Source organism: Zootermopsis nevadensis, unplaced genomic scaffold (assembly GCF_977971745.1).
Source record: "Zootermopsis nevadensis isolate Lab colony 2312 unplaced genomic scaffold, Znev_1.0 Znev_ptg000021l, whole genome shotgun sequence".
Classification (NCBI taxonomy): domain Eukaryota; kingdom Metazoa; phylum Arthropoda; class Insecta; order Blattodea; family Termopsidae; genus Zootermopsis; species Zootermopsis nevadensis.
This window is the reverse complement of record NW_028259153.1, coordinates 13,369,964-13,389,551: the sequence shown is the minus strand read 5'-3', so window position 1 is coordinate 13,389,551 and position 19,588 is coordinate 13,369,964. Positions and strand designations below refer to the sequence as shown.

At 41.0% G+C, this 19,588-nt stretch overlaps 2 protein-coding genes across 10 annotated transcripts in view; both read right to left on the bottom strand.

Moving 5' to 3' along the window:
* The window catches only part of LOC110841338 (uncharacterized), a 97,774-nt gene that overhangs the window by 47,684 nt on the left and 30,502 nt on the right, over window positions 1-19,588 (bottom strand). The window contains exon 2 of one of the 4 annotated variants that reach the window (XM_022086803.2): window positions 19,387-19,542. The exons of 2 other annotated variants lie outside the window; for them this stretch is intronic. In XM_022086803.2, coding sequence (XP_021942495.2) covers window positions 19,387-19,542 — 156 coding nt within the window. Of the gene's footprint in view, window positions 1-17,105; window positions 17,125-19,386; window positions 19,543-19,588 lie in introns of those variants that run through there. One more of the 4 variants, XM_022086831.2, reaches the window with a different exon arrangement.
* Window positions 1,389-11,020, bottom strand: LOC147873190 (uncharacterized). Of its 6 annotated transcripts, none has more exons than XR_015536184.1 (4): window positions 6,643-11,020; window positions 4,372-4,503; window positions 1,877-2,004; window positions 1,389-1,563 (listed from the first exon to the last, which is right to left on the bottom strand). XR_015536184.1 is itself a non-coding variant. In XM_087352916.1 (3 exons), exons 1-3 carry the CDS (start codon window positions 6,658-6,660, stop codon window positions 1,948-1,950), a joined length of 207 nt encoding a protein of 68 aa, XP_087209042.1. In that variant the 5' UTR covers window positions 6,661-11,018; the 3' UTR covers window positions 1,389-1,947. The 6 variants fall into 6 exon arrangements, 4 of the variants coding, with proteins under 4 accessions (XP_087209042.1, XP_087209039.1, XP_087209041.1 ...); XR_015536185.1 differs by having other exon boundaries at window positions 1,389-1,538; XM_087352916.1 differs by having other exon boundaries at window positions 1,389-2,004; window positions 6,643-11,018.

The window sequence follows — 19,588 nt, the reverse complement described above, 5'->3', positions numbered from 1 at the left end:
TCTTCTTGTTTAGATGTTCTTGAAGTGAGCAGATCAAGTATTTCACTTCACAGATCACACTAAGAGAAACAACCGAAAGCTACACACCAGAGCAACCAGCTGTAGCTAGCGCTAGAATCGATTTGGTTCCGTGCAACCCCATACAGGCTGGCGAGGGTATCCGAGAAATCGATATCACAGAGTGTACGCAAAGGTTATCACTAACAGTTGTCACAACGGTGTTACGTGTGGCACAGACTGTAGCACGCACGCGCGTACATCAGGCTCCTTTTCGACGAATCGATGTCAGGCAGGCATTCATTTACGTCGAAGCTCTGGGGTTCACAGCTCGCAATTCCAGAATCCTGACGTAGCGCGTAACAAGCAGCTGATGTGTTTCACGAAACCCAAATGTTCATGTTAACATTCCCATATTAAGAGACTGTCCGGAGCGGGCACAATACACTTCTAAGAGCCCTTTCTAATAAATATAATCCTCATATCCAAGCCCACGTATTTTCCCTCGATGTTAGCCACAAAAATGCTGCATGCAGGAGGTTTCGCGTGTACGCTCTCTACCCCACTGTACATAATTCGATAAACCAAAGAACACAGGGTGACTGTAATTATCTAAGTCTCTCAACGTGCAACTTTCTCTCCTAAACAGTTGCTTCGCCTTCTTTGGTCCTACCAAGACATTCCAAATAATTTAAATCCTCATGTGTAAAGATCAAATGATATACCAAGTCGCATGCACAAATAATGACAAAGCAAAGAGTGATGATAGGCCTACCATAATTCCTTCTTCGCTCTAAAACCCCATCTGAGCCTTGGTCTTGCGAATGTTTAATAAATCTTATCACGACGAATGGTATCATTCCTTGAACTGCAGATAAGAACATCGAAAGACCTGCACCATCACTTCAGCAGCGAATTGTTAGCGCTGCAATCCGTTTCCAGGCTTTATTCTAGTGTAGAGGTTTTCTTAACTCTTATATAGACAAACTGCACGGTTCCATGGATGGAGGATAAGCCCACTGCACGGAATTTGTCATCACAGGGCAAAGAAAAAAGCGGACACAAATCCGCCAACAATTTTTCAAAACGTTTCCTCCAGCAAAACGTGTATAAATTTATCGTTTCCTGACTACGCAACCCAAAACAATCGTTTTTATATATCCCGAACAGAAATCACTTAAATTCTCATAAATAGTACTGAACGTAAGTCACTCACCCAATAAAGTTCTTGATGAAACAGTACACAGCGAACAACGTGCTGTCATTGAGATCCAACTCGGGTTTGAGTCTCGGTAGAGCCGGATCGTCGCAAGGCGGAGTCGGAGAGATGGCCAGAGACTGGGTTTGGTTTGTAGTGGTTCCCATGACGACACGGAGATCTGTAGCAGTGGTCATTTCGTATCACGTTGCTTAGCAACCGTTCAAAACACACCACACTGACGGTCAATGGGTCTTTAAATCAGAATAGTCAATTTCGCTGCGTGGATACGGGATCGAAGACAACGCTCACACTTCAACACTACGATTTCGTCACGAGTTCCCTGTTCTCAGAACACAAAAGCAGACCTAGTTTTTAATACAACAGATGCTCAGATCCTCTCTAATTTTTGTAAAATTAGAGCTGGAAAAAATATGGATGTCGAATTAAAAAATTCCGAACTAAATTAAAAATGTTACTTGAAAAGCACCTGAAGGCAGGCAACCTCCTACCCCAAAAGAACCGTCCTACTGACCGCAACGAATTTCACACACAGATATACAAACAAACTGCCCGTTCATCAACAGATACTGGCTTCTATCTTAAACGTATCAACAACTCGTTGGAATAGTTATAAACAAAGTATCGACCATTCGTGTATTCACATTCTCACATAAATACCTGACACTTCCGGTATTTCATTCTTTTCCTTCTGTTATAAAGTTTTCTCTTCTTCTTTGACAACAACGTTCTCAACACTTGTATACGCGTCGTTTGCAAATATGAGGACAACTGTAGCTTAATTTTATCTGGAATGAAACACAATCTCGGTGGAATCAGTGTAATGCGAAGTAGCAGTATAACGATTTTAAAGATTTACATCACGGAGTGAAATGTTGCCATTTGAGAATTTTCTTTACACAGATTTACTTATACTTCCTAACCGAAATAAAAATAAATTAAAAATATAAGCTTAGAAACTGTTCGTATGCTGTATATTGAAACAGCTGACGCAATCTAAGCTTCGTTTTCTTGATGTTCTTGTTTTAATGCTGTATTGTTATGCCAACACTTTTACAATTAGAGAGACTCCTCGTTTCCTGGATAACGAAACAATTGGCATACAGTCCAACGCCCACTTCCTTGACGATCTTGTATTATAAAGTAGTTACCCTTCCACTTCAAAATGGGAGAATCTTCTGGTCACAGCCAAGTAATATAACGACGAGATGAATCACAAAAAAAGACGCTTCTTCACAAAGAAGGTAACTTCCGGACATGGCGGTGCTATCTTCCAAAGATGTGACACAGAAAATTTGCGTGACGAGAATTTTCTGTAAATGGCAGTGTTTACACACAGAACACTTAACAAATCTAGTGACGGATTTATATAACAGGAATGTGGAACTACTGCATGCAGGCTTGAGCAAGGACAGGGAGGGTTTGACTTGGTTCGTTGCTTTCTGCCCTGGGAGATATTGATCCACAGGAGCTCTGGGGCGCACTACGGAGCACCGTCTGTCCAGGCGCAGAGTAAGTCCGCCATTACGAGACACGAGACGACACAGAGATGGAAACTCAGGGCTCGTCCTTACGATAAAAGGCAACACGTGTTTTCAACATTCCACTAACCACGGGACCTGGAACACACACGCTTCGAAATTCGCAATAATTTATTTGGATACGAAACTTGGCTTCTCAGTTTGAGGGAGAATCAGGTACTGCCAATATGATGAACGACGTCAAGGACATTTGAAATATTTTTGTACAGTTCATATTTACAAAAGCAACGAACTTAGTATTTTACAAGTATAAAATGCGTACTGTAAAATAAACATTCAATGAACTATGACTACAACGCCTTGATATACCAAAATCGTAGCCGCAAAGCCATGCAATTTAATTTCCTCTGATCAAGACGTTTGCAGCAAACTTGGGCTTTAGTGAATGTAGCTTGCTGCAATGGGTACCCGCATTCCAAACCAATTTATCTTTCTGCGCCTTTCATGATGCTATCAATCGACAATGGAGCAGTGCGTCTTGCGTCAGAATCACTTGCGTTCTAGGAATCACTACGCAACAGTCTTAACACTTCCAACGAGGTTTAAATTTCTGATGCTAAGATCTACTTCTTCTGGATCACAGGCCGAACCGTTCAAAGACGCCTGCTCTTAAGAATCCTGGTTCGCTTACGTTCCAAGCCTGCACTAAGTCCTACTTCACGGTACAAGCCTACCCAATGTGAAACAAAAAAGTAATAGGTTTAATTATCAGGCTACACATCGGACCATATCGTTGTTGTATAGGCCTTGCGACTGTCTTATCTTCCAAGGTGACACATAGTTTGTCTAAAAAGGAAGGTTTCTTAAGAAAACCTCCACACCACACCAAGGCTCGAACGTGCCAAAAGCATAAGAACACGATGTTACATAACAAAGAACGTCTTACATACATACATACATGGCATGCGCCATCCAACCCTTGGACAGACGTACGTCCAGCGGAACCAACGTCGAGTGGCGTAGGAGAAATCTTCGTGGGAATTAAATGATAATCCTTACTACGACTGATATCAGTTTCCGCTATGATATCCTGAGCCGGACAGTGTCAGCGCTAGTTTTATTCGTCTGTGACTGACTAGGCGTTTGTGTTTACACGGTTTCTATTTTAATCTTTCAGTTTCTGGTTTCTGTATATCCCCCTCCCCCGGATTTCCGGAGTTTGCTCAATCCAGGGAATAACTTCCAATGATTCTTAAGCAACGCGTGACAGCACAGGGGTGTTGCCGCATATGGCAAAACTCCGAAGTCAAACAGATCGTCATGAAAAAAGCATCTACACCCTGAGCGAGACACGAACTCTGTACCTCGGTTCCCTCTCGTCCTACGAATTTTAACGCCAAGACCTTGGCGGCTACAGACAGAGGCCAGCTGCTGTTTCGTTGTACTTACCCGATGTCACCTCCGTTTGATTTTTGTGCGACTGTTAACTAACCCGATCGAGCATAGTCGTTATTATTAAGAAGCTGACAATCGCACAGCCAGGTAACAAATCTCCATCTATGTTAAGTAGCCGGAAGAATTATTACCGTGTTCAAAATCGGTCCCTATCCTGAGCCAGACCAATTCAGTCCACGCACTTCCACCACATTTCTTTTAGACCCGTCTTAATATTACCTTGCCATCTATGTATTCAGGTCTTTCGGGTGAGATCTTCGATTCTGGCTTTCCAGCCATGTTACAGGTTTCCCTCATCTTCCCATTGCGGGCGAAGTGCCCCGCCCAACGCATTTTCTTGATATGATCATCCTAATTAAAGAAATGAAAGTACAAATTATGGTACTCCACACTGTCCAATTTTCTCCAGCTTCCAGTCACTTCATCCCTTTTAGGTCCAATACAATCTCTTCAGTGTCCTATCCTCAAACACGGTCAATGTGCGTTCTTCCATAATGTGAGAGATAAAGCCTCACACCAATATAAAGCAACAGATAAATTACGATTCTGTACCCCTTCTAATCTTTACGTTTTATACAGCGGACGGGAAGACAAACCAGCGCAATTCACGGTTATAAGGATACCCCGAACTCCTAGCAGACCGTGTATGAAAACATTTTTCTGATTTCTCATTGAATTAAGGGCCATATTAATCAAGTTTAATCAATAAAGGTAAATCGTCCATCCCTATGGCAAGACACTTACATGCACCATATACGTTTCGACTCAATAATCTTAATTTTGTTTAGAAAATGCAGTCAGCCCCTACGAGTTTCGTACAGTTCTCATAAGGTACAGTAACCAACGGATCTTCGGCGAGGTACGAGCCAATGAATGAGCTTAGCCCATTTCTGTACAGGTTCCATAGTTACCACTGTCCTAAAGCAAGTGCTGGATTTAAATGAGAAAATTAACCTCCTCCCTCCAAACGAAAGCCAATTTTTCTTTTGTAATTTAACTAAGGGTACTATTTCACTGAGAAGAATAATTTTCTGCACATTACACTGCAGATCAGCTGTCACGAACACTCAAAGAAAATTAATTGTGGGTGTGGAGCTGCTGTAGACTCTATCACCAGAAATTCCTGATGTCCTTTTGGTGTCGTGTTCCTCAATACCAACAGAATCTTAACTGGAGGACGATCGGAAAATGCCCCCTACTGCCAATAAAATGTCTCTAACCACCTCAGATACTTTTTTCCTTCTTCCGAAATTTACTCAGGACAAGTCGGACTAATGGCCGAGAACTTCCGAACGGGAAGAACGAATGCTAACCACTGCATCGAGACATGCCATAGTATTTAATACTAGGATAATCCACATATTCGTTCATCAGTTCTACAGAAATCATCAAACGTGTTACGTAAGTCTATAAGGCGAGAAGACAAGCACGTGTATATTTTGTCACGAAAAATATTGATTGTACATCTTGCGCCAGGACCCGTTTTTGAAGAACATGAATAGAGTTTGATTTAAACTTGCGTAAAGTTGGGGGTAATAACCAATATCGGATTCGTCGGTTAACGTTTGGTGTAGCCACCCTCAATACAAAACGTAATCGACTTTTTTCTGTAGTTTGGGAGATGAAACATGTAAACGGGCGGACATATATGAAAATATTTAAGAATTATGTATTTAAGACACAAGTATTCAAATAACAATTCCTTCGGAAAAGATATGCTCTTTTCCAAAACGCCTGTAGCAAAAGACTGACCACGTATTTGAGGCACACACAACCACGTATCTTTCTACCAGTCAATTTTTCTTGACGATGTCAGTTTTTTAATGTTTACTACGCCCAACACAAACCTTATGTAAACTCCACCTGTCGCTGAATTTCAAATTACACAAAAAAATCCCAATGCGATCACAAACAACTGCTTTAACTTCCCCATATACTGCAGCCGTATAGTATTTCATACTTACAGCCATGGTCCGTAGCACTGGGAATTCTAATCCATAATCAGAAATTTAGAACCACAAACACTAAATACAGTACAAGGAAGATCCATGGGAGCAGGATGTACATGCAGACAGTCATTTTGTGAGGATCGGTATATCACGCATGCGCGGATGCAGCTGTTGACGAGACTGAAGACAACTCACGGCAGAAAACTGTGCAGATTATCACACTTTAAGCAGACTCATCTCATCACGTGTATTTGAGGACTTCAGAAAGCGACGACTTAATTAATAATTCAAACTCTTTGTCAGTTTCGCTAGGAAAAACTTTCGTTTGAAGACCACTGCTGGTTGTAAAGAATGACAATGAAAAACAATACAGAAACTTCAAATGTCACTTGTGCAGGACGGCGAAGAATCTTATTCGATCACTTGTTTCGTCGAACAATGAATTTATGAAAAATAAACGAACGGCGAAGAATATTCAGCAAACTACAACTGCAGCGCGGCTTTGTATTCACGCGAATGCACTAATGACAAAGTTACGTACTTTTCCACAGACGTGCATGTTCTCCAGTCGGGACACCTCTAGGCCGTGGCTGGCTGTAGGTGTGTTGTGCCAGCGAAGGCTCTCCCAGAGTGAAAGAGAAAGAGAAATTCATCTCTCTCTCTCTCTTGGCAACCACACCATCAGCGATTGCAAACCGGCCAGATATAGACAGCCACGACCGAACTACAACCCTGAAGAGCAAGCCCGCATATTTATTGACGGTCTATGAACTGCGATCTTCCTAGAAATGACAGAACCGGGCATCAAGCGGTCACACGTTCGACAGACAGCCCACAGGTGGGCGTCCAGTTTCCCGCGATTTAGAAGGCGTACTTGAGAGGCAAGGTTTACAAGATCTTGTGCACTGTCAAATTTCAGCGCATATTTTCCTCTCACTGCATACGCGATATTCAGGCCATGATTCTGGGTGCAGTAGACACATCTAAAGCCATCGTTCCAACCTGAAAGAGCACAGTTCTTTTTAACTCTACATTCAGCAAGAAAGGTTCGCTCTAAATAATCTCTTTCCCAAATCCTTGGCAAGGATTCAAACTACTCATCACCAAGCGAACTGAAAACAACCGAGAAACAAATGACAGAAGCATGATAAAATAAGACACAAAGCCGATCTACGTACATATGACAAGTTTGTCTTACTTTCTTGAACGACTTTTTCTAAACTCCTCAATTATACACAGCTTCAAATTATAGGATGTCCGCGACAAATTGGCAAGGCTGTAAAAGGTATTGGTCGTCGCTTATTTCAGAATAAACTGAGGAGTACAACTAAAACCTCAGTCATGACGGCCGGTCCAGAACCAAGGAACGACTTCAGGCCTTCCCAAATACGAAGGAGTGGTAATTATTACACGGTAAAATATGGTAAAACAACGTATATTTAAACTTCATAAACCACACAAAGGATTTCGATCAAACTAGCACATCACTTCAATAATCCACCGTTCGTTAAATCAAAGATAAATGTAATGTTTTCTTTTTATTTATTTATTTATTCTTTCAATTTTCTATTTCTTTCTTCATCTTCGTCACTTCGCCCCCTTTCTTTCTTGCCTTCATTCCGTTTTCTTTGTAATATATTTCGTTTTCCTTTATTCATTCTGCGTTTCTTTCCATGCGATCTTATCCCCTCTCATTCACGTCTAAAACGTTTCTGAAGACTCACAAAAAAGAAGGCGGCCAGACTTCAATAACTCCAGAGCGTCTTGAGAAAAAGCTAGCTACACCTGCGGTAATACAACACGAAGGATTACCAAAGTCCAGTCCGTGAATAAAAATTAACCTTTTTGCGAAACTTTCTTCCGTTGATACCTGTGTGCTTCTGATCCACTTTCGAAGTTGTCCTGGGGGCGATCGATGACGTCATCTTTTAGAAATGCTAACTTCCTGTGTTTCTGCTACATGCATCGGAAGTTTGTACCATGTGATCCAAGTGAAGGACGCGACTCTTCAAATAATGTCTAACACCCATCAGTTCGAAAGCTCGAGGCTGATGGTTCAATTCGACTCATGTGGAAATCCTGAAGATGCTACCTTTACAACACTGAAGAACATAATATCTAATCTTCTGGGCAGTGTTTATCAGCCTCTCACTATAAAGGACGAACTAGACTGAGAAAGCCTCAGGTCACAGCGATAAAGCAACAGGATGGACACAGCTACATAATTAGAAACTTCATAATCTGTACTCTTCAAGTACTGATTAAAGACTAATAATTAAACCAATAACGATGAAATTAGCGGTAAATTTACAAGAAGTAAACACGAAATGCACACAAAATTCAGACCGTAAAACCATAACGTTAGAGAAAACTTCCGAGTTATACACTTATGAAAATGATATTAAAATGAGCAGCAGTTGGGGAATTTTATCCTATGGAGTTTGCCAATCTTACCTAAAAAATAAAACTGTGGGTATGCACGTGCTTGCTAATAGCTCGATAAGAGAATTTGTGTTAGAATTGACATGCTTCTGTCCTGAAACGAGAGGAATTTTCCAGAAACGTCAATATTCTGAGAAAGTCCTGGGCTCAAGTTCCGGTAAGAGTTCTTTCGTTTGCTTAGAAACGAAGCAGAACAGAGCAACGGCTACGGGCACTCTGCTAGTTAAGAAGGACCCAAGTCAAACGTAATTTCTATTGATCCAAGTATTCTTACCAAGTTTCCAAGATATACAGACCTAGATATTTCTAGTTACTTACAAGTGCGTGACTCTACAATGAGCCTGCATATTCGTCGAACTAAAATTCACGTTGCATTAATAAACACTAAGAATGTGCTGTTGAGAACAACTCCAGCTGAATAGTGACGAAAACAGGAAACAAGACGCAGCATTTAAGTTTATTAACCTTTTAAATCGTTTTGGACAGGCGGATTTAAAAAAAAAACCAGTAATGAATTAGATAGGGTACCTGTACAGTACGCAAGAGTAAAGTGGGCTTGAGAGGTCATGTGGTGCACTATTAGGAGACCGAAAAACGTCGTACTTGTTCTAATTTAATGCAAACTTTGCTGGTAACGATACTACGGACAGCGGAAAGCAACAAATATTATACTAAAGACCAATGTCCTCCATTCAGGAGTAGTGGGGTTACGCATTCCAGGTCGCCCAAGTCACAGAGACTTTCTTAACTCTAGCGTACAGTAAACACCTGTAGGAATCATTTCTCCTTTCAATGAAAATTGCGCTACAATTCTTATTAATGTTCACAAAACTGAAGGACACATTTTTTATGTCAAATATGGAGAACTTAATCTCATATGATTTAATGAACAGAAAAACAATACATTTCATAACCCCCACTAACAGCGATTACCTCAGGCAATGAAATAACAACACAGATCGTGTTGTGACGTCATTTCTTAAATGCTCTAGGGCAAACAACTGAAGAAATCAGGCCGCAAAGAATGAAAAGCAGTGACGTCATCCTCACATCATGTAGTGCCAGAGTGCCGAATCTCAACAGTTCGGGCACTAGAGAACCACGAAATTTAAACAGAGGCTTAGTAAAGAGCTATTTTTCGTAACTTATAAAGTCAATTAAACCAGAGAGATAGAATTCTAAAAATCGTTACAAAAACTAACAATATTCATGAATTAAGCTCCTACCTTGGTAGGAGCACAGTCGGTGTTCACGTGTGTTTGGGCGCTGTTGGCCAGCTAGCACATGATGAGCGCCTGACTGGCTAACAGTGAATTTTATCTAATCGGTACCGCTGTGTTCCAGCGTATGGAGTACCAATAACTACAAAAGTACCACAGAAGATTTTTAATGTTTCGTTCTTCAAAATCTTAGCAGGGCTAACACGGTTAACATGAACGCTCAGCACCTCTGGTACATGTGATTTTTATGGTGAAAAGTGATACTAGAACAGGTGCGTCACAAGAATACTTCGGTTACCTTTGCCAGCCATCATTCCACCATGTTCTATTCTCATCCATCACCACCCGCGAGGTGTGCGGTAGGCTCGGCCAGCCAGCAATACCTCGACTCTCCGATGTTTTCGTTTCCAGCACGGACGTTTTAAATGCAGTTAAATTCTACAATTCCGGATAATGGACAGTCAGTTATAAAGTCATTTTAGGGCGAGCCTACAACGACGTTTTGGTGTTTATTCTTGCCAAACTTTACAGGCTCACTACCCATCATGCCTTTCACTTTATACAGCTTCATAATTAATCTAGGCCCATAGCAGAATTTCATCATCCAAGTGTTGAAAGACTTTAAAACTCACGACGAAAGGGGGTCCAGTGCCCCCGGTGGGAGTCTATAATTAAAATTACATTGACCTTAACATTCCGTTATCTTATAAACAGTGGAAGCCGGCCAATGTTTATAGCACAGAACAAATGCAACCAAACCATGGACTCCTCATAAAACAGCGGAACATCTGAACGTGCCTACAATCATAAGACACAGGCAAAAATTCTCTACCCTAATGTCGTGCTTACAACGGAACAATTAACATGACCTACAAGCAGGACCCTTTGTGAAATTGTTTAAACTTATCTCACTTTCTTTCTTTGTTTCTCTCCCATTTCTTTCTGGATTTCTTTATTTCAGAAACATAAATTTAATGCTGATTTATTCATTGACTCTTACCTACGTATCTTCTTGTCAACAAAACATACAGCGAACTGCAATATAACGTTATATACTTTCCACACGATTCACCGAAATCCACGAGCATCCGTTTTAAACTTGGTTTCTTTCTTCTCTATTGACTCGGTTGTTTATCTGAGAACTGATTACTGACTGAACAGCATAGATTCAGAGGGCAATGACTTCCTAATACAAACAGATCAACAAATGCAATGTATATCCTACAATATAAATTTAAATGCTGAAATATGTGTTTATCGATTTGTTCGATTGATCACCAGCTAATCGATAAACACATATTTCAGCATTTAAATTTATATTGTAGGCTTTTAAATAAAATGTTTCTTCGTACTACTTCAGAGTTTCCCACTATTCTTGAAGGAAAAATTTTCTGTTGAAGTCACATTCATTCATATTAACACACCAGGCGCTCTAAGCCCCGGCAACACAAGGGCTTAAATGTTCTAGCCACTTACCCCCAAATGGGTCCCAGAGTAGTTCTTAACGCCATACATACAAAACGTATTTGCCTACTGGGGGTCCAACTCCGACAATCTGGTAGTCACCAACTTTACTGATTGCAGGTAACATTAATAAACACCAAATTCAACTAATAAGAAAGGCATGACACCGCATATTAAAAACTGTTACATCCGTGAATTTAGTGTATATTATTTAAACCATGTTTTACTATGCTACAGATCAACCTAGCCTCATAAGTAGGAGTAGAAACAGACCAGACAGTTTAGTGAATCACCCATACAATAAATTTCAGTTTCACTCGTCAAATACTTCTGGAAGGAACACAGACGGGCAATGCATTTGCTTAATATACGTCTCACACAAAAAAGTTATCATTGAATTTCTTGTGATTAGGCAGGCAGTGAGGACTCAAACCGGTTGTGAGCTGGCTGCCATCATAAGCAGAACGAGTACGAAGTACAAGGATCTGCTATGTTCTGTGTCCAGGCAAAATATGAGAGTTATAAGAATAAGAAGTTGTTTCAGCAAATTACGAATTTTCTGAGCTCGGACAGAAGGTGTCGTTTGGCTTTTGTCATTCATTTCTCAGACTCGCTAAATTTTCCGCTGTCTAGAAATGCACAACTAATACGTACAATCATTTTTATGACTCTCTGAACGTTTTTGTCCTCTAAATGACGTCTTCTGTGTTAATGTGTAGTGCAGTCTGGTGGAAGTTTACAGACGTTTCAGAGGTGTTTACCGCCTCGAATATCAGAGCGACCATCCGTCGTTAAAATATCAGACTACACAACACATCTCAGAAAGCATCTTCGTACTCACCAGCGAGAACTTGAAATCTCACCGTTTTCACCCTGACTTCACGGATTATGAACCACGAGAAAGACCGAGCATCGAAGGTCAAACCCGTCGACAGACCACAGCGAATACTGCTAAATTACGAGGGTTGTTCAACAGACAAAATGATTTTTGTTCCCTACACTAAAAAATAATGCCACGGTGGTCTAGCGGTTAGAACGCTGGCCTTGTAATCCTGAGGGTCTCGGGTTCGATTCCCGGCGGTGCCCGAATTTATAACTTGTGTTGGGCAAGGCCGTGGTCTATGCAACACGGAGTTTTCCTCCGGGGGCTTCCCCGGTTTCTCCGTGGCATCCCAACAATTACTCCATTCACACACAGAAGAAGGCAATGGCAAACCACTTCTGGATCATCTGCCAAGAACGTATATGAACAGGTCACAGTCCGAGAAAAGGATGGAAGGATCCTGTTCATATGGACCTGTCGTCAGACAGAACACTAAATAAATAATAAATAAATAACACTAAAAAGGCAGCTTCTAGGACGCCGCTTCCAGTCCACAGATGCTACAAAACTGAGGAGGCGATTTCAAATGTCCACAAATGGCTTCAAACCATGCGTTTCATGAGTGGCTAAAAGATTGGGATAAGAGTATTGAGTTCAGGGGATCCTACTTTAAAATGGAAAGCACTCGTAATGATTCAGAATAAAGAATGAATATTTAAAAAAATCACTTCTTTATTGAAAGCCCTCGTATGCAAAACTTATTACTATTAAGAGTCTGCTGGGGTTACAGAAATGCACTTTAAAATAAAAATCCGGGGGAATTCCTTTAGCTTCAGAGAATTAAACCGCGTGCTGGTATGCAACCTTCTATGAGACATGGACACCGGTCAATTTCTTGAAGCCGCGGCCATTTACCGCGTTCAAAAGGTGCGCAATACATTTAATTTGTATTACAAAACATAACAGGTGAGTGCTATATATACGTACCACCTGCTTTAACATCTTATTTCTCCAATAGCGCGTATCTTTTTCCTTTGGACCTCACAATAAACTACTATTTATTATTTCCCTTCAGAATGACTAACTTATCTTCCTAACGGCAGCTGCAGTGTGAATATAATTCTTAAATATCATTTAGCCGAGCTTCGTGTTTTAAATGATTAAATAATATTATTTTAAATTCATTCCCCGTTCCTGTGCTTATAACTTTCATACCGTGAAAAAACAGCAGAATACGCGGGTAGCCTGTACATGGGCAAACGGCGAAATTTTCAGAACAATATCCGATGCACAACTGTCATCGTGAAAACGTTTGCTATTAAGAACAATTGCTTAGTGAATTCGTGCAGATTTCTAATTCGAACTGCGAAACAACTTCTCACCTATACAGACTAAATTACCCCAAGTCACTGTCATGCTGACACATCCAACAAACCCAAAAGCTTCAGGTGCAGAAACCCAAAGGTTCAACACCGTTAATGAAGAAGTTCATGATTGAACACGATTTTGTGACAGTTGCGTCCATATTGCCTCCTATTTCCATAAAATCTATTTTGCTGCACTCGTGTTACATGTCGAACTAATTAATCAATCCGGTTACCGTCTCCTTAACATTACAGCTTCTCGTTATGCAATATTCCAAAATTCGTACTTACTTCATCTCTCTTATGGGAAAATTTCCCCTGGGAACCTCACCTTCAAACTCTTGTGAATGTTTGTTCTCACAGTACAGTCATACAGCTTAATTCTGTCGATACGTAATGGCACAAGACAGCCAGGCGGACTGCAATGTCGTGTAATGTCATCTCATATTAGCACCGATCATTTAGTACTTGCCTCGTTACTGGGGATGCCAATGAGGGAACTACAATTTCCCCAAGTAAAAGACGCGAGACCTCAAAATACCAAAAACATCCGCAAGAAGACGCCGACAACAGCAACAAAAACAAACAGGATACAATCTCGTAACGCTATAAACGTTAAGTTAGTCTTGTACATTACCACCATGCCACGACATCACACATAAAGGTACCGTGGAGGACAGCGGAAAAAGGTGTCTATAACAAGTTAAGTGGCTGATCGGGGTCCAGGGGTGAACCAGAAGAGGAACACCGCATTCTGTGAATCATCAAATGGCATAAAAAAGTGATAGGGTAACCACGGTTCCGGAGAATTTGACGTAAATACGTCTATACGGAAAGGAAGTTTATATATTGGCTTTATTCTAAATATTTCCTTTATACATGCTTTACAATTGAGATAAGTTTGATTAAGACATTGCTTAATCAACTTCAATTAGTTACGCTTAAGATGGGTCTGTGGTAGCTGAATGTAATGTAAAGTAATGAAATGTAAGGTAATGTAAGGTAAGGTAATCTAATGTACTGTGGTTTCCAAGGTAACCATTGTTGTTTATTTGTTGATAAACAGATGACGTTTCCCAGGTAACATAACAATGAAGTTACACTTTTTCGTTTCCCTTTTTCGTAACACATTTTTGCCGAATGACACTGACCCTAAAATATAGACGTATTTACGTCAAAAATACCAGCTCAATGGTACAGGATTCCCTTGTACAGTTCAGTTATTCAGACGACAAAAGATTCCCTGTCGTGGAACGAGAAAGTTCATCAACGTGTTTACAAAATCCTAACAATGTTCCCCATCTAGATACAGTTCAATCTAACTCTCACATCCATGGCCTATTTTGCAAAGATAAACTTAATATTGCCCTTGAATGTACTCATGCTGTGCACCTCCATGTTAGCCTACGCAACCAGCACAATCTTCACAGATGTTACACTTTCTCCAACGTGGAGATTGCTGTGTGCGTGGGGCTAACAGTGAAAGTGAGGGAAAGTTCGCAGCTCGCAGGAAACATATGTAACTTTCGATACACCGCGTCAAGTACGGCTTCAGGCGTTTTGAAAAGGCTGGCTGACCCTCATGTTTATTTTAATATCAGTACGTATGCACAGTTCACAGAGACAATTTATTTCTCTTCGTTAAATGTTCGTTTCGATAAATTTCAAAGACAACTTACAACTCTTAACGACATCCACACAGATCGATATCTCGTATTATTAAAATGTACCATGAGCTATTTCTGAAAAAAATATATTATAGTGTTCTCCTTCTCAAATCACATTTATTGCACCTCCTCAATGCTAAATTTCAAAATAATCCGTTGAATAGTTTCGTTGAGAAGCAAGCTCTATCTTACGCGCTGTTATTTCTCATATACCCCCTGAATTCATGCTACATCTACTAAAAGACATCAGCTGGACCTTGGGCGTGAAGGTTGTAAACCCACGCGTGACGATGATTAAACTGTCCATCCCCTTCGCGTGCTTGGTGCTGGAATCTCTCCAAAATATCGCCTCCACATTTTCTGAACAAGCCGCTTGTTTAAACTATTGCCTGATATTTCAGGCCGCCTTCATAGAACCATCGGTTTGGATTACAGTTCTTTTTTTGTATTCAACAAGTGTAATTCACGTTTTTGCTCCATGATTGGTTGTCATTACGGGTTCTTTGCACACTGCGTATAAAATCAAAACATTTGGAAAGATTATGTCTGTCCGTTCGCATGTCTTTTAGATATCAGGTACGACACATTGGATGGGGAATGGGCCCATAGTAACGCAGGGGAGCACAATTAATAAAAACGCGGACATCTATAACTGAGTCAGATTCCAACGAACGATCATGGTGTTCGAGGGACCCAGAACTGTGGAATCCTCTGACCACAATTCGCAATATTAAACGAGAAGCTGATCATAGCCAACACGCACGTTAACAGAGGTTCCTGTTATCTCAAACACGCAGAACGATGCCTTGATTTTATTGGCATTATATTTGCGTTGCCTCGTGAATTATGGAGGTGACTAGACCCATACAAAATTTGCTGATGCCTAAAGGAAAGTGGGATGTCATAAGATGAGTCATATCAACGAACAGGCTACTGAAATACTGTATAGAGTCCCACAATAGTCAAGTTAACATAATGAACTGCCAATTATTTAATTAACGCAGTCCACAAGCAGAAGGCAGTGCCCCACTTCGGGGCATGAGTCAGACATTTGCACATCGGAGCAGGAAGACGGTCGTTAGTTCAAGGAGACTGTTTATTGATTCTGTTTAGTTTATCCAAATAGGACTGAACCCAGCGAGCTTCACAGGGTTTTCTCGGTAATAATATTTCATAACCTAAGCGTTCCATTCAAAATACATCATGAACTGAACATATCGTCTTTCACAAATAAAATTATGTTAAACAAGACGTAACAACGAAAAGTACCACAACATTAAAGGACAAAATCAGAAAACAATAATTCAGGATATCACTAAGGCGGGGTATTTAAATAGTTTAAATGTATACAGGCCAAGGTCAAGGGTCGGCAATCTGCGGCCCTCAAAACGTTTCTATGCGGGCCGACGAGATTTCGGAATCAGCCAATGCGAGTAGGCCATAAATATGGGCTACTGAAGAACATTTACATTACCTCAGCGCAAGGGCAAACCCTCGAAAAAATTTTAATGAAACAGAAACTGTGTACACATGGGCGTGTTACTGCACAAAGGTACAATGTTCCGTCGTTCAAACCATATGAAATGTAGCAAAACAATACAAAAATTACTAAAAAGCAGTTTTTAAACCAAAAACTGTCTGAAAGATAAAGAAAGTCTTTACAGTAAGTTCAATTATATGGAGAAATCCAGCTGTTATCCGCTTTCAAGTAAATGCCAGCGACACGACATTAATTTTATTCCGCGGCGCTCGATGCAGATGTGGATAGCCAATTCGGCACGCAGCAGTGGAAAGGTTGCCGACCCCTGCTATAAGGCAGCATACAAGAAAGTGAAAAGAATAATCCACAATATTATACATCCTCTTGAAAACGAAATTAAACTGTTCTATATACGAAGCCCATGGGCAGGGATGGTACGGAGCTAGGCAGGCAAAGGTTCAACCACTGTCTTACGCAAGAGCTGGGCTTGGCAAGATCCAAACAGCTGACAGACTTACCAACAGCAGCAAGGCCACAAAGACGACGGAGCAGCTCAGACTTACCTGCGGAAACAAAACACGTGGATTAACACAAAGGACACGCATATATCACGTGACGGAGGAGTGACTCTCGCCGCAGAGTTACATGGCACGCGAATCGTCCAATTTCCGGTTGTATTATGTGTTCAAACTGAATGGTTCGATGTTTATCACACATCCCAAAAATAATGTGGATTTTAATATAATTCATTCGGGCTAAGAAGTATAAGGGATTATTAATTTTAGTCTGTATCGGGTCCAATATAACCGCTACTCTACCTACATAAAGACAAAAACAATTTTAAACGTATCAATAACAAGACATTTGCATGTCCACATCATATAATAGAAGTCGCAATAGTCCGTTTGGAACAATTCCCAACAAATTCAATATTCACTGAAACATAAGGATTAGTATAAATTTACAATTCCTCTGATTTGCAAACAACACAAAAGAGATTTGTATCTACAATAAATTAACAACAAGGTTAACGTTTTAGCGTGTTAATTCTTGGTGGCCAAAGCCAGGAAGACCTACCGCTCGCCCGAATAAGAATTTAGAAAACTTCTACGTTAGAAAAAGATGCTCGGACTGTACTAAAGGGTAGAAAAGTGGTTTGTACAGCATGACATAAATGTGTACAACAGGAAAGGAAGGCAGTAAGAAGGAAATAAGAAACATAAAGGAAGGATCATCTACATCCTACGGCGTATGTATGCTGTGCATTGGGTGATGACAACCAAAATAAACACTCCATCTATTTGCTAACCCATGAAAAGTACGCAATTCATGACCAAGGCCAGCATTCAGGCTTCACGTGACAATGAAATGATGTCACTGTTTGCAAAGGTGGGAAGTCGGTTTCTCGAGATATATCGATTCAAGGTTAATGATAACTGTCCTGCAATACAGCTGCGGACAAGTTTGCTGACTTTTTGAGTAGTTTGGTCGTTATCTAGCTATTCGAGAAAAGACCCGATTCTCCATAACATGAAGGTTCATCGTTGTATTATCAAGATTCACCAACGGCTTCCGTCGTGAACCAATTCAATCCAGTTCATACCCCATACAGAATATCCCTTTTCACACTCCTCACGCCGAACGCCTTGTTTCGTCAACTTGTCTTTTCCCTAAAAGTTAGGAAGCATGATACAGGTACTTGTCGTTTTTCACATGCGTGCTACATGCCCCGCCCATTTCATTCCTTTCTATTTAATCGCTCTTAACACTTGCTAGGTCCCCCACCATTTACCTGTCACTTAATTTCTCTTAGCTCGTAGGTATTAATTATTAAAAACTCATCAAATTTTAATTTAAGAAAATGCGATACACCATTTTGGGAGGAAAAAATAGGTCTCTGGTAATAGAACCCTAAGGTTCACCGCCAATTACCACAATCCTGAGCCTCTTTACATACTCGAACAAACAAGTTTAACAAGAAAACTTAACCAAAGAGAAAAATCGATACAGTTTAAAGGCAAGCCGTAACAATGTTACAACACAATTACAGGTAAATGAAACAGCACAGCAAAAACAAAATGTTTATTGACCTGTATCGAAAATGTCATGCATGTTAGCAGAGCAAACAGTAGTAGTGAACATTTAATGTTAAGAACTGCAAAACTGTGGTGTTACGTCTGCACAGGAATCACACAGTCTCTCTACGCAACAATGAAAAGGTAAAACTTGTTCTGTGCCCAAGAAGCAAACCGATAAGGCATGCATGCGATTTGGCACTAGATGGAAGAGAGTGGTCGGCGTCACGCTTCGGCCGCTTTAGTCTTTCGGAAAATCCGATAGCCAATGGATAGCAAACTGTGTGGACCCAGACTTTCTCTGGTTTCGATGGCAAAGTAAAATGATCCCATATCACTGAAGGAGTCGAACCTTGTTCTTCTAAGCCCTAGCCAGTCACATTACTGACTCAGCCTCTGTGTGGAAGCACCAAGCCGACAAGGCGTAAGAGGCATTCGGGATGTCGGCAGTGGTTGGGAATTGCTGGCTCTGCCCTTTTGACACTCTATCCACCAGAACCCGTACGGACACAGTAATAGCCTTGCTAGGAATCGAACCAAGCCACAGCCAGCCATTCTACAGCTCTTAATAATGAGGGCAGCTATAACAACCAACACAAACTCAAACTCTATTAGCACTCAGCCAGGGTCGTCAAAACTTGCAGGCTCAGAACTACTAGCTAGAACAAACACCAAAAAAGGTTTCTTAGCAACACGGACCAGTCTTTGTTTAAGGGTTCAAACCACGGACAGGCCAAAAGCTTGTCCTACCTGTGTTTCTCAGGCGATGTGGCCCGACTAGGACCCACAGGGACAGGTCCCTGCGGGGCACAGACACCGGGTGAGGTGTCCTCTGAAGCACTTGGCTCCCGGGGGCAGCAAATGTGCCTGCTCGAGGATGCGAGTGCACGGGCGAGCCCAGTGAAACTGGGAAGGAACAAAGCAATATTACACTTCTGTGAGACACGCACGT

Excerpts from the sequence above, each read along its gene's own strand:
- LOC147873190 (XM_087352913.1), bottom strand. Across the intron at positions 2,530-4,371 it reads CTGAATACATAGATGGCAAG|AAAATTCTCGTCACGCAAAT; the intron begins GTAATATTAAGA and ends TGCCATTTACAG.